The sequence below is a fragment of the Hyperolius riggenbachi genome, chromosome 7 (assembly GCF_040937935.1).
Source record: "Hyperolius riggenbachi isolate aHypRig1 chromosome 7, aHypRig1.pri, whole genome shotgun sequence".
Classification (NCBI taxonomy): Eukaryota; Metazoa; Chordata; class Amphibia; order Anura; family Hyperoliidae; genus Hyperolius; species Hyperolius riggenbachi.
The window spans coordinates 142,715,026-142,727,192 of record NC_090652.1 but is presented as its reverse complement, the minus strand read 5'-3'; the positions used below and the strand labels follow the sequence as shown (position 1 = coordinate 142,727,192).

The following is a 12,167-nucleotide window of genomic DNA, read 5'->3' as shown; positions in this document are numbered from 1 at the left end:
CCCATGCTTTTAGAAGTAACAATAAAACATGTTAAGAAAGCAGTTCGACCTTTCAAATGTTTATATAGTCTAGGGATACCACGAGAATGGGGATTGAGCCTTATAAGTAGTTGATAGTTAATAGTTTTTTAGAACATAAGGATGCTTAGTTTAAAGAGACTCTGTAACAAAAAGTTTAGTTTTATTTCTTCTATCCTATAATTTCCTATACCTGTTCTAATGTGGTCTGTCTTACTGCAGCCTTTCCTAGCTGCACAGTGGCTGTATTATCTCTGTTATATAATCTAATCTTCTTTCCTTTGTCGGCTCAGGCAGGAATGTGCTGGTCTGCTGTAATAGTTAGAAGTTATACACACCCTCTCCACGCCCCCTCCAGGCTCTGTATGAGTCACAGACTGAGCTTCTCTCAGCCTATCACATGCTGGTTAGCAGCCATGTTTTTGTTTGTAAACACTGCCTAAAACTGGCAATTACAAGCCAGGATCGCAGCAGGGAGTGGCAGAAACAGCACAGAGGGGCCCAGGAGAACATAATGAATAGGATGGTATGCTTTTTAGTGTAAGAATTTTAGAGTACAGATTCTCTTTAAAGTAAATGTCAGAGGGCATTGGATATTGTCTGTTAAGATTAGATTATAGACGGTAGGAGATGTCCACCATCTATTGACCGTACACGGTTGGGTGGCGACAGACTCACTCAATGCTTCAACTAATTAGCCAAAGGAGCCCATCTTCCAGCAAATTTGGGGCTCACCTGTGAATACTTAGTCTGTCTTCAGAAAGATAGGGGGTACACCCTAATAATCTTAATAACAAAAAGTTTTGCTTTATTTTAGGAAGTACTTTGATATTACAAGCTCTTCTTTTCATTTGGTCTGACAAATCATAGACAACTTAACGCTTACATGTCACAAATCAATCAAAGTCAGAGTAATAGCCCTAAAAAGGATTGTACCTTTCATAGATCTCTGGGGGCTCAAGAGATTTTGTGTGTGTGCGTGTGGGTGTGTGTGTGTGCGTGTGTGTGTGTGTTAACCTTGTAAAGGCTGGGAAAGGGATGGGTTAATACCATAAGAAAGAGGTCAAGGCAGGAAAATGAAGAGAAAGAATAAAGGAAAGAGAAGAAAGAAGAATGAGGATTGGTGGGTTAGAATCCGAGCCGGATTAAGACCATGCAGGGCCCCAAGCAGAATAATAAATTTAGTCCCCCCCCCCCCACACACACACACTGTTGAAAGGATGTCTCCCCCGCATACAGCATCTCACAGTAGTGAGTGCACCGCTCACTTTTTTGTAAATATTCTATTTCCTCTTTTCATGGAACAGACAGCACTGAAGATATGACGCTGTGATACTCTGTAGAGCAGTCAGTGTACAGCTTTTCTAACAGTGTAAGCTTATTTGCTGTGCAATAACATCAACACGCAGCCATTAACCACCCTGGCGTTCTATTAAGATCGCCAGGGCGGCTGCGGGAGGGTTTTTTTTAAATTAAAAAAAAAACTATTTCATGCAGCCAACTGAAAGTTGGCTGCATGAAAGCCCACTAGATGGCGCTCCGGAGGCGTTCTTCCGATCGCCTCCGGCAGCCAGAAGTAACACGGAAGGCCGCAATGAGCAGCCTTCCGTGTTTGGCTTCTCCTGTCGCCATGGCGACGAGCGGAGTGACGTCATGGACGTCAGCCGACGTCCTGACGTCAGCCGCCTCCGATCCAGCCCTTAGCGCTGGCTGGAACTATTTGGTCCGGCTGCGCAGGGCTCAGGCGGCTGGGGGGTCCCTCTTTCGCCGCTGCTCGCGGCGGATCGCCGCAGAGCGGCGGCGATCGGGCAGCACACGCGGCTGGCAAAGTGCCGGCTGCGTGTGCTGCTTTTTATTTGAGCAAAATCGGCCCAGCAGGGCCTGAGCGGCAGCCATCGGCGGTGATGGACGAGCTGAGCTCGTCCATACCGCTAAGATGGTTAAAGGACAACTGTAGCGAGAGGTATGTGGAGGCTACCATATTTATTTACTTTTAAGCAATACCAGTTTCCTGGCTATCGTGTTGATCCTCTGCCTCGAATATATTTAGCCACACTCCCTGAACAAGCATGCAGCAGATCAGGTGACATTATTGTCAGACCTGGCATTAGCTGCATGCTTGTTTCTGGTGCGATTCAAACTCTACTGCAGCCAAATAGACCAGGGCTGCAAGGAAACTGGTATTGTTTAAAAGAAAAGAAATATGGCAGCCTCCACATACCTGTCGCTACAGTTGTCCTTGAATGTCTAAGCCACCGGCAACAAAAGTGAAGACAATGAGGCAGATTTAAAGGGAACCAGAGACGAAAGAACTTGAAAAATGAAAAAAAAATGTATACATACTTGGGGCTTCCTCCAGCCCCATCAGCCTGGATCACTCCCGCGCCGCCATCCTCCGCTGCCGGTTGTATGCATGCACAGGGGCTCCCTCCATCTCGCCGGCGCCTGCCTTACGCATGCGCCTGGGCAGTACGGAGGGAGTGCACTGTGCATGCGTCAACTGGCCCTGATTGGCTGAAAAGACGGGACCTGGTACCAGGGGATAGAGACAGCGGTGTGGGAGCGATCCATGCTGATGGGGCTGAAGGAAGCCCAATGTATGTATAAAATCTTTTTTTCATTGATCTCTGGTTCTCTTTAAGATCAACTTCATGATTGTTTACACTGAAAATGTGATGGCCCCTTGTACTTCTTTATTGTTGCCTAAGCCTGCCATGTGGCAAATGTGACTGTAATGTCTTGTACACACCATGCTATTTCCCATTAGATAGATGAGTTGAATCAATTATTTCTGAAAAGTCAGAATGGATTTCCAATCATTTTTTCTTATCATTTTCTAAACACTTCTATACAAAATTGATCAGAAAAACGATTGGAAATCAGAATCGGATCACGACCGGATCTGTCAGAAATAATCCGTTTAACCTATCTATCTGACGGGAAATTTCATGTTGTGTTACAGGCATTCGAGTTCTGAGGATCTCGTCGTAAAGCAATATTCGAGTTTATTCACTGCAAGACCAAATTAGTCAGTTTTGCTCCCTAATTCACACTAGTCATACATAGGTCAATAATGTCTCAATATGTCTAGCCAATTGATCATTATTCCATTCAATTCTTTGGTGATCAACCTCTATCACAGCAAGTTTAAGTCTGATAGGCTTCAACAGAACTGTATCAATATTCAATCAAACTGCAAGTGCTGTACTGCTCAATGCAGAGCAAAGTTATGGACCATCGATCCCCCACCACTCCTGTCCTGCCCCCATACCATAGAGATTGATAAACAGCACAATATCGCTAAAAAGCTAATCAATTGAATATGTATGAGCAATAGATTACTGGAAGATGCAATCAAAATCGATGTGTGCATAGCCAGCTTTAGATATTTTTTGGCCAACTAGGGGGATAAAATTAAGGTCAAGTTCAGCAATCATAGGAATTAACAGTGAACATCACCAGCATAACTCTTATCTCTGTTAGTAGAACATTGCTGCAGAGATCTAAAGACTGAAGAGTTGAACAGAGACAATAAACAGAACAGAGACAGACAATAAATCTGTATGTGCCTCTTATGTGGGAGATAAAATTAAGGCTAATAAGTTCAGCAAAGACCGGAACTAAATGTAAACATTATGAACATAAGTCATAGGCTTTTGAACAAATTATGATGCTACTATGAAAAAAAGTTTAACTACAGATGTTTTGCCACATCAAGTGTCTCTAGCTAAAGCTAGCAAGCAGCTCCTGGATGAAGAGATCACATTCCAGCACCCAGCCTTGTCTGACAGATCTGAGCTAAGGTGAGGGGAGGGGAGTCGGGTAACTCTGTGTGTGCCTGCTTGTATAACTTCTTATCTTTGTAGTAGAGAATTGCTGCAGAGATCTTGTTTTTAAAGACTGAAAGAGTTACTAAAGGACTACATGAACAGAGGCAAGACATTTTTATGGGGCCCTTTTGACCTCCTGGGGCCCATAAGCAGTTGATTAGTTTGCCTGGTTGAAGATCCGGCTCTGGTTAGAATACATTTTTATATGTATTGAAACACAGGGGATGGGTAGCAGGTGCTTTTGCCTTTTGGGACAAGCAGAGATAGATGCAAGTCTGGAAAGACAATTTTGTGTTTCACCAACAAGCTTTATTTGTGCTGTACAGACTATTTACATTATACACACAAAATAAACATAGACAAGACCTTGCTACTGGATCGACAACTATCGAAACATAAACTCAGAAATCCTCTCTATTCAACACTAGTCTAATACTTATCTTGGACTAGACAAACTCAAACATAGCAGTTTTTTTTATCACAAATGACCATGCCTTTGTACCCTAGTACAATGCATGTGGGCTCTCCAAGGTTTGGCTACACTATGCTTGGTTGATTGGACTTTTATTTCCCAGCTGATAAATCCTTTCAGGGGGAACATTCAAATCCTGGCATGGATTTCTTTGGTCAACTGAGCGCCTGTCTCAGGGAGGAGACTAACACTTGGAGCAGATAAAAATGGTAGTGCAAATAAGAGAAATCTGAGACATACATACCATCTATAACTTTCCAAAACTCTCTCTTTCTGCAACAGCCACCAATATATGTGTTGTCTTATACATTTATCTTAGAGTAAAACATATAGCAGGGACCATTTCTTTCACTGCTTTGTTTTTTTCTATGTTCTTGAGTTATCAAACAAGATACAAGAAGATTGTCTAGAGTTATAAAAGGAAAAACAAGGTGCAATCTCATGGTAGTGTCAAGCATTTTGATAGGACCAATGTCATCTTCTTTGTTGCATGAAATAAGCAAATTTGTTAAAAAAAAACAAACTTTATTACATTGTTTTATTTCATCAGAACAAAGATAAAACTTATGTTTGGTCTGTTTAGGAGTGTAAACTGTTTGCACTGTATATATATATTTAATGAATAGTCAGTGCAATTATGAAATATTCAGACCATGTCACTTTTTGCTATGTTGCAAACTCATGTTAAAGAGAATCTGTATTGTTAAAATCGCACAAAAGTAAACATACCAGTGTGTTAGGGGACATCTCCTATTACCCTCTGTCACAATTTCGCCGCTCCCCGCCGCATTAAAAGTAGTCAAAAACAGTTTTAAAAAGTTTGTTTATAAACAAACAAAATGGCCACCAAAACAGGAAGTAGATTGATGTACAGTATGTCCACACATAGAAAATACATTCATACACAAGCAGGCTGTATACAGCCTTCCTTTTGAATTTCAAAAGATCATTTGTGTGTTTACCTTCTGTCCCCTTCTTCTCTCATGCACTGAACATTACAGGCTTCCTGCAGACAGCTCTGCCTGTGCCTGTGTTTGTAATTCCTCAGTATGTGTCAGCCAGCTACTTTCACAGCCTAACAGAGGAGGATTTTTATCCAGCTCTCTTCTATCACTGATAAGATAGCAGAGAAGCTGCTGGCTTATGTAAATAAAACACACACTGGAGTGTGCATAGAGGAAGAGACCAGCACGGAAGAGTTGGCAGCCTTCCAGACACAGGCCGACAAGTCTGACAGGGGAAAGATACATTGATTTATTACAGAGACCGTGATAGTACAAAGTGCTGCAGTGAGCCAGAACAGATTAGAATAGGTTTAGGAACTTGTAGGATGGTAGAAAAAACGTTGTAATTTTTGTTACAGAGTCACTTTAAACCTTTAAATTCATTCTTCTCTTCCCAATTAACACTCAGTATCGTATTTTAACAAAGTATGAATAGAATTTTAGCAATCTGTTTTTTAACTTCAAAAATAAAATATAACACTGGTGCAAGTATTGAATCCCTTTTCACAGGCTTTTTGGGTATAATTTTACAAACTCCACACATCTATGCTTCCATTTTTTCTCTGCAGGTTCTCTCAAATTTGGCTCAGTAGGATGGAGAGTGTCACAGGAAAGCTATTTTTGAGGTCTCTACAGAATTATTTGATTGGGTTAGAGCCCAGGCTTTAGCTGGACCAGTTGAACACAATCAGAGTTTCTCTGTAATTTGTCCTGTATAGCTCTTGCTTGCCTCTGAGTAGTCTCCCTGACCCTGGTCCTGAAAAACATCCCCACAGTAGGATGCCACCACCATGCATCAGTTTCGAAATTCTGCCTGCTTTCCTCCAGACATGACACTTAGCGTTTCTAATCTTGGATTCATCAGATTAGAAAATCCTGTTTTTCCTACTCTAAGCATTTTTATAAGTGTCTTTTTCAAAAACCAAGGAGGCTCGAATGTGTCCTTTTTAAGAAAGATGTCTTTCCCATCACGGGCCAGTTTGGTTAAGTAGCCAGGTTTATGGGAAGTTGTGGTTATTCCAGATTTCTTCCAATTAAGAATTCTGGAAATCACTCTTTTGGAAACCTTCAATGCTGCAGATTTATTTTGTAGATTTACCCACATCTGTTCTGTAGCAATCCTGCCTCTAAGTTCTGCAGGCAGTTCCTTGGACCTCATGTCTTTGTTTTTGCTTTGATACACCTTGATAACTCGGATGCGTTAGGCAATGTTCACAGGTCAAAACTGGACTGTTTAACCCAACAGAGAACAACAGTCAGATAAAGAAAGAACAAGTCTGGCACTACTGAGTTTTTTTTTATTATGCTAACAATAAAGTGCAATTAATTACACTGTAAACAAAACTTCCTGTACCAGCTATGAACATCTTTAAGAGAGTGGTGTTGGTGCCAGGGGTAAATGACCTGACAACAATTTTGCAGTAACTTAGCTTTCTCTGAGGCCCAAAAAAAGTGCACAGAAACTATCACAAACAGTTCAGGCAACTTTAGATGCAAGTGTGTATGAGCCTCAAATCAGATAACTAACATCAATGACTCTACACAAGAGTGTACTGAAATGTATCTGAGGATTATGCAAGTACTTTTGAGCAGCACAGATTATCCGTACGCTGCCAGAATCATTGTTTTGGCGAGACCTTGTGTTATTACAGGTTCACATTAATTTTTATGCTTTAAACACAAATTCTTAACAGTAAGAAACTAAACTTTTAACTATTGTAAATTCTTAACAGGAAAATATGCTAATTGCACTTTTTCAAGCAGTTATATGCCTTTCTTAATTAAGATAGTAGTGTCAACATTTGAAAATTAACTTTTGCACTTCATTTATATAAATAATAATTATTTGGTTCAAGTGTGTCTATAATAACTTTGTTTAATTTTAGGGATCGAGTGGAAAGATGCACAAGAACATGATCTGAAAACTGTCCTCGGCAAGACCAGTCGTGACATCCCGCTGGTTTTCGTCAGTGGAAATCATGATATAGGCAATGCCCCGACCCCAGAGACAATTCAAGCCTTTTGCAACAACTGGGGTGACGATTACTTTTCCTTCTGGGTCGCTGGAGTTCTCTTTCTTGTTCTCAATTCTCAGCTATTGTTTGATGCCTCCCAATGCCCGGAGCTGAAAGAAAAACAAGACAAGTGGCTGTCAGATCAGTTGGCCGCAGCCCAGCAGCAGCAGTGCAAGCGAGTCATTGTATTTCAGCACATTCCGTTCTTCCTTCAGAATCCAGATGAGGATAACAACTATTTCAACTTGGAAAAATCACTTCGACAAGAGCTATTAGAGATGTTTCATAAAGCAGGTAGCGTGCTTTAATATTGATAAATAATTTGTGCTGATATGTTCTTGTCTGCTTTGTCAGAGAAGAAAAAATACGCTCTGACTTTTCTGTAAGATTTACAGAAATGTATTACTGATATCTGATCTGCCCTCCATCAGAGAGAAACCTGCTTTGCTTGAAGAGTTTTGATGTAGCCTTAATCTTTATTTATTGAACCTGCCAAAAGGCATAATATATTGCCCTGTTCAAAAGTAGAGTACGTGGTTTTATATGGTCTACGTTACTGAATTCTGGCTAGATATAATATGGTGTTCTGTAAATACTGTAAAGTAACTTTTTCTTTTTTATTACTCTACCAAAGTAAAAAGGGTTGAAAGTGTACAATTAACTATATTAACAGGTGGATGGAGGCGCCCAAAAATGTATAAAACTATTTAAAACCGTTAAAAAAGGAGAGGGTATGGTTTGCTTACACCTTCTGCAGCATTCAAAACGTCACTACTACTTATTAGGAAGATCTCAATATTTATTGCACAGTAAGGTCAGACAACGTGTTTCTCTGGCTTTCCCTGCTTCCTCAGGTCAGTGAAAAGCCAGCTAGAAGTCATCAGACTAGAGTGCCTCAATTACAACTAGGAGCTCTACTCTTGTGGTTAACTATTTATGCATATGATGTAAATATATCGGTATGCACTTTATCTATGCATATACAATGTACATGGAGAACCTCACAGAGGAAGCAGGAGCCTTCTAGGTATGGTATATGTGGAGCCTTTTCTGAATAAAGATATATCTGAAGCTACTCACGTTGGGTGGTTACCCACTTGCAGCTGGATTAATCACTGGTGGGGAAGCTCGTCCTTATTTAGGCCTTTTGGGTTTTTGGTCACATTTCAAATAGGAACAGGGGTACGGTAAGCATAAAACTTACCTCACAAATAGGTCTAATTGAATTCTGTACTTTTAAATACTGTTAACAGAGGTGCTCATTCCACTATGAGTTTAAGCCAAACAATACAGTTAGCTAAATTATTGTTGCACTCCCCTTAAATTAAACAATGTTCAAAGAGTTTACATGAATCTTTCTTCGCAATATAAATGTGTCTATAGTGGTTTTCTCCCTCTTACGTGGTCCACTGTCCTGATTGCTATACACAAATTGTAAATGTTGGAGTGCGCAACAGTTCAATTTCATGTATAATACGGTCCTGATTAACAGCATTCAATCCTGGATTCCCCGTGATGAGTTCCTCAAAATTAAACAAGCCAAACATTCATAGTGCAATACTGCCATATAAGATGGATTATTTAATTAATTTAAGTATTTATATAGCGCTGACATATTATGCAGCGCTGTACAGATTATATTGTCTGTATTATATTGTCTGTATTAACTGTCCCTCAGAGGTGCTCACAATCTAGTTGATTGTGCACACACCACCACACTGAAGCAAGTAATTTGGGCGCCGGCAGTGCTTTGATAAAATGGCTGCCACATACACTGCAATGTTGACTGCGGCTATAGTGGTGCCTAGGGGGTAATGTAGGCACCAGCAGTGCCCCCTATGTTTGGGTTTAAGGCAGCTCGGTTATCGTCGGAGGGAGTTTTAAGCAGCAAAGGCTTTTTTTTTTTTTTTTTTTTGTAGGGGTGAATAAACCAATGCTTTATCTATAGAGTCCAAGCAGTGGGACTTCAGCTACTAAGAAATAGAAATAGTCCCTTTCTGTTTTTCATACCCCTGTCGATCTGCCACCATATCAACAATCAGATAGATCCCTCTCTGATCAAATCTTATCAGAGAGGGATCTATTGCCTACCCACACACTGCAGACAGATTTCCAATACATGTCAGCATGAAATCGTCCTAGCACTGCCACCTGCCAGACTGCACCTCGGTCTTTCAAGGTCTATCATACAGTTCAGATTTACTGATTCAATGCTAGAATTAAAATTGGCTTTTAAGAGGTGCCCTCTGTCAGCTTAAATATAACTTTTGACCATATCAAAATTGTAAATGGTCTTACTTTGGAGGAAATCATAAAATCCCAGTGGTGCCTGTACATCCCTTTAGTTTCTGCTCTAAGCATTGCAAGGACCTCAAACCCTAAAACTCTGTTATCTATCGTCAATCACACCCATGCTTTAATGTTAGTGAAGGACTCACCCTCAAGGGCATATACTGTTGTTTATTTTTGCATAAGATCTGTGTGGCTGCTGGATCTGTGGTAATGTTAATTTCAAATTGGTTCAATTTGTCTTTAATTTGTATTCATTTTTTCCAAATGCAGCCCATTCCATTCCCTTTTATTTGGCATCCTTTCCTTACAGTTTTGGATCATTGAGTGGCTGAGAGAGCTAAAGGTACACACGTACAATTACTGATGCCCACTGGGACTTGATCCCTCTGCTGCCAGTTTAGGGTAAAGTGCTTTTTCGATGCGTCACATTCTGTTGCATGGAATGGATGGAGAGACAGTGATGTGGGGCACGATGGAGCTGCTTCCAGTGGGAGGGGTTAGAGAAAAATGTGCTCAGTTAAGGCAATCGGCCACTCCAGATCACTAAGCAATGCATCAGGAAGGCTGTACCTATGCTAGGTTCTTGGCAGAGATGGTCCTAGCCGGCCGCTTCAGTCAAGACCTCTCTAGCTGGTCTATGGTGCTTAATACTACGCAAACAAAAGGGAAATGCTAGTTGAATGCAAATTGGTTGCAAATGTACACATGCATACGTATGTCTGTAGACCTACATACTGTATGACACAGAAAAAGTTCAAACATTAGCTTGGTTTTCAAGTTTACCTGCATTATATTTTTAACTACTTGCCGACCGCTCCACGCCAATCGGTGTGAACGCGGCGGCAGCCCCAGGACCACTCCACGTCGACTGACGTGAATGGCTGGGAATGAGGCTAGCAGATCGCGCACGCTAGATAATGCCTGCTGTATCTCAAAAAACTCTATCAACTGTGATGTTAACTCCAGCAATCGACGATAAACACATTGAGATGAACGCTGCCATTCATCTCAATGTGGCATGCGGTGTAACCCGGCGATAATAGCTGTGCACAGTTGCCCATCTGAACAGGCCCTAACAACTGCTATTGATCTCCAAGCCACAAGAGGGATCAGGTAGGAGATGGACAGATAGGCTTTTAAGTTTAGCAATTGAGAGCCCATAAGTATGTCTTACATTTAAATCTTCTTTTGGCCAAATCATTTTAAATAGTGTTCTAGCCATCCAGAAAACCAGCAGCTGTATGCCAGAGCAAACAGAAGACTTGGATTTTTTTTAGAGAAGATGAATACCATCATACCATCATTCTTTGCATGCTTCCATGGGTGTAAAAAAAAAAAAAAAAAAAAAAGGTACTGTAAATGCACTAGGTGTACACTTACTTTTGTTTCCCTTACTGCATTGACTCTGCATTTAAACAATAAATTAACTTGCTAAATTATAGCTACTTAGAAGTCGTGATAACAGTCCTGTGGGATCTAACTACATGCATCCTCAGTTCCATAAAATGTCTGTCTTCTTATTTAACGGTTAAGTTGTACAAGCTTCCTGACAAGAAAAGTAGACTTGTTGTTAAGGAACTTTGATATCCTGACTGTTGTGATCTGGAAGGTTGGCAGGTTTTTAAGCCTTCACACTTACCAGTACGTTTTTACAAAGAACAAATGACATCTACTTAGATCTTGATACTGCTGTTATTATAGGCCGAGGTGGACAGGTATTACGAGAACTCGCACAAGTGCATGTGTTCTAGCAGAAGCACAGACGGAAGATGAAGGTTTTTAGCTTAAGGCCAGGTTCTTCCAGATGCTAAAACTGTAGTGGAATACAAAATGATTTCCATCCACGAACAAACGTGTTGTGGTCTGATTTTCCCTATGTGCATTTGATTTCTTTACTAAGTTTGTTGTCTTTATTTATTTATTTATTTATTTTTTGGAAGTGTTGACCTTTAATATATTTACTTTCTGTGAAATTCTGCATTTATCAAGATTTGCTAGAAATAGCAGGTGATAATGTCATCTCTGTGGGAGAGGCAACAAAAATAAATATGGCTTAAATGCTATTCCCAGACCGGCAAAGCCGCACTGTTATAGCAGATGAAAGGCAGGCATACACTACAAAATATTTTTTAGGCTAAAAATAAGCAATCGGAATGCGATTCAATCACGTTTCTCCCAATTTCTACTATGATCTTCCGTTCCATCAAATGTATGCCGCGATTGCGATTTGTTTGTCGAATGTTGCAAAAAATTGCATAATGGCGCAATTGCTGTGCCTCTGCACTTTGTATAGGCATGATGATGGCGATCAGAAAAAATCAAGTCGCCAACACATTGCACTAATGGAGTTACCATCAGTTAGGTGAGTACCTAACATTTTGCGATCTGTTGCTAGTGGAAAATATCCCTAATAGATTGGCTGTAAAGATCAATTGTAATAAAAATCTTTCAAAACGATCACCTTTACAACATATATCTATCTATTGAATATTGATCATAGAGATGGTCAGTAAGATTGAGGCTAGGTTCACAGTGG

At 40.5% G+C, this 12,167-nt stretch overlaps 1 protein-coding gene across 1 annotated transcript in view; it reads left to right on the top strand.

Moving 5' to 3' along the window:
- Window positions 1–12,167, top strand: part of CPPED1 (calcineurin like phosphoesterase domain containing 1) — a 154,883-nt gene that overhangs the window by 94,420 nt on the left and 48,296 nt on the right. Inside the window, exon 3 of the mRNA XM_068246845.1 lies at window positions 7,211–7,633. Within this exon, the coding sequence (XP_068102946.1) occupies window positions 7,211–7,633 (423 nt within the window). The remainder of the gene's footprint in view (window positions 1–7,210; window positions 7,634–12,167) is intronic.